The sequence below is a fragment of the Capsicum annuum genome, unplaced genomic scaffold, assembly GCF_002878395.1.
Source record: "Capsicum annuum cultivar UCD-10X-F1 unplaced genomic scaffold, UCD10Xv1.1 ctg9599, whole genome shotgun sequence".
Taxonomy (NCBI): Eukaryota; Viridiplantae; Streptophyta; class Magnoliopsida; order Solanales; family Solanaceae; genus Capsicum; species Capsicum annuum.
In genome coordinates this window covers 1-2,799 of record NW_025895656.1, presented here as the reverse complement: position 1 = coordinate 2,799, position 2,799 = coordinate 1, and the positions used below count along the sequence as shown (strand labels likewise).

The window sequence follows — 2,799 nt, the reverse complement described above, 5'->3', positions numbered from 1 at the left end:
TCCTTAATTATCAAAAAGAAAAAAGGAGAGCAACTGATGGCTCTTGCTGTTACTTTTTTTTCTCTTAAAAGTTAAACCTTGGCCTCGTATCAGGCACTTTGAGGAAATCTGCCACTTTAACCTTTTTCAAATTAAAAAAAGAATAGGAAAAAGAAAAGTAGTGACATTGTTAACTAGTCTTCTTTATCCAATTGTGAACATTCATCTTCTACATTTTGTTACATCCATAACTTGAAGTTCTTTATTCATAGTCATGTCTGCATTTTATGTCCGGCTTCATCTTTGCTGGTCGAAAATAAAAAAGGGCAGCGGTGCAGTAAAGGTACCGCTATGTGCGGTGTCCGGGGAAGGGCCCCACCACAAGGGTGTATTGTACGCAACCTTACCTTGCATTTCTGCCAGAGGCTGTTTCCAAGGCTTGAACCCGTGACCTCCTGGTCACATGGCAGCAACTTTACCAGTTACTCCAAGGCTCCCTTTCAATTTGCTGGTCGAAAAGCGAGGGCAAATAAGAGCATGATTTATTTGGTTGTTCGCTTACCAATTAATTTTCCGGCTTGCATTTAGCCATGATAAATGAAGTGTCACTTTTTGTTGATTTTCACATTGTTCTGATTGCAATGTACTGCTTGAAAAGGTCATGTTGGTAATAGTTCTTTCACTGTTTTCTGGAATAGATTTTCAACTGTTTCGGTCACCAGTTCTGCCTTCACTTTGAGGCTTTCAACCTTGGATTGGCACCAGTATACATGGCATTCCTTCTTTTTATGGGCAATGAAGATGATGCAAAAAGATATAGTTATAGTCTTGAAGTAGGTGGATTTGGCAGAAAGTTAACATGGCAAGGAGTACCGAGGAGCCTCCGTGATAGTCACAAAACTGTCCGAGACAGTTTAGACGGGCTGATTATCCAAAGAAACATTGCACTCTACTTCTCTGGTGGTGTCATGAATGAGCTGGAGCTCGAGGTAGTTGGGCGTATTTGGCGAGATCCATTGTAAACTAGATATATGCATCTTCTTTCATCGCGGGGGTGCCCAAAAAGTATTGTTAGTTATTTGCTAAATTGGTTGGTGGCTTAAAATTCTTTGCATTTCTTCTAAATGGTTTTTGCAAAATCTGCAGATGATTCTATACAGTTACTGATTTTGATCGATTCATATCGATTGTAGTTTAGCTCAACTGTGGATCATGTATCTAAAGTTGTGAGCCGTATAGAGTTTTCTGACCTCTATCTGGTTGTTAGTCTCTCTTTCTGTATTCTCTCTTGGAGCCCCTCAAATTGTTTCTTTATATTCAATAGTCATTTTATGTAGGAAGGAGTAGCCGAGGGCCTTGCAAAAACAACTACTTTACCTAAGGGTGAGGTCTGCGGACGCTCTACCCGTTTCTGATCCCACTTGTGGGATTGCATTGGGTCTGTTGTTGTCGTTGTCCTGTTTCTATAGGTCGGAATTGTGATCTAGTTGAAAGTCAATAATCTTTTTGTGCTAGTGGCTACAGGAACCTCTGAAGTTCTTCATCCTTGTACATGAATAATGCACTCTGAAATTTCACGAGTGGCGTGTAGGGATGTTAAAGTGTGCGTATACCTCACCCCTATCTCCTGAGTCCTAAAAGTAGAGAGGTTGTGAGATATTAATTAAGGAGAGACGTTCGAATTCTAGCAGAGACAAGAAGCGCCTAGGCGATTTCTCTTATTTGATTAAGCTTGGTGACATAGTCATGCGATACCTATTAATTTGTTCAAATATTATTGTAGAATATCTAATAAGCATGCAAATCAAACTAGTCCTAGTTCATTGGGGTTGGAAGGAGGGCAAAAACCAGGTAAGATTAACATGGTTCCATCTGGCTTTTCATGAATATGGAACTCCTTCACTAGATTTTAGTGCGTTGAATAATTTTCCTATCCTCATATACATTTGAGTACGAAAGGCTCCCTTTAATTTTCCTATCCTCATATACATTTGAGTACGAAAGGCTCCCTTTCTTTTGACGGATACTGTCATGTGTCTTAATCCTAAATCACTCCTTAAAAAATCGGACACAATAAATAACAAACATCAGAAAAGAAGGTACCCTTTTATTATAAGGAAATTAGTGTAACTTGACATAAATATTTGAAGTAGATAAATTTTTACCGTGAAAAGAGTGATGTTTTTGTCTGTCTTTTCACTTTTATGCATTCAAAAAATGCAAAGTTAAAGGGCAGTTTTAGCTATGTCAAGATTATCTATAATCTATATCTATAATCTATATCTATATCTATATCTATAATATATTAAAAGTAAGAAGATACTTAGAAAAGTGATTTGAATTTTTTACCCTTCATTAAAAGACTATCCTTTAGACAAAAATATTTTTTCACTATTTTTTAATTTATTATTTAATTATTTTTATTATATTAACTAGACTCCTAAAATATATGGAAGAAAAATTAACTAATATTTTTCTTTGTACTGATTAATTAAAAAAATTCAACGTGTATATATATATATATATATATTCTTTGTTTTCATTCAAGTCATTCTTTAGGGTCAAAATTTTTGCTCAGATAAGAATTATTTTTATCAAAATCGAAGCTTTGTGATCACTATTGTATTGTTTAATCGAAACTTTGTGATCACTATTGTATTATTTTGTTGTAGTTTACAGGTCATAGATGAATGTCGATTGGTGTAACACCCCGTACTTAATTACGTGCATTAGCCATTGTTATATGTGTTGGAGTATATGTATTGATCCTAAGTTAGGTATATATGAGTTTAAGTATGAGTATTGATTATTTTGAGATGG

At 35.6% G+C, this 2,799-nt stretch overlaps 1 protein-coding gene across 1 annotated transcript; it reads left to right on the top strand.

Annotated features, from left to right (window-relative positions):
- The first annotated feature begins 253 nt into the window (after positions 1-253).
- On the top strand, positions 254-1,466 carry LOC124895719 (E3 ubiquitin-protein ligase SINAT2-like). The gene is made up of 4 exons (XM_047406146.1): positions 254-322; positions 678-968; positions 1,317-1,367; positions 1,449-1,466. The coding sequence occupies exons 1-4, from the start codon at positions 254-256 to the stop codon at positions 1,464-1,466; spliced, it is 429 nt and encodes a 142-aa protein (XP_047262102.1).
- Positions 1,467-2,799: the final 1,333 nt, after the last annotated feature.

What these genes read in the sequence shown, in the direction of transcription:
- LOC124895719 (XM_047406146.1), top strand. Translation starts at nt 254, where the DNA reads ATGTCTGCATTTTATGTCCGGCTTCATCTTTGCTGGTCGAAAATAAAA. An exon ending in AGGGCAGCGGTGCAGTAAAG is followed by an intron (nt 323 to 677) that starts GTACCGCTATGT and finishes TTTCTGGAATAG; the next exon opens with ATTTTCAACTGTTTCGGTCA. An exon ending in TGAATGAGCTGGAGCTCGAG is followed by an intron (nt 969 to 1,316) that starts GTAGTTGGGCGT and finishes CATTTTATGTAG; the next exon opens with GAAGGAGTAGCCGAGGGCCT.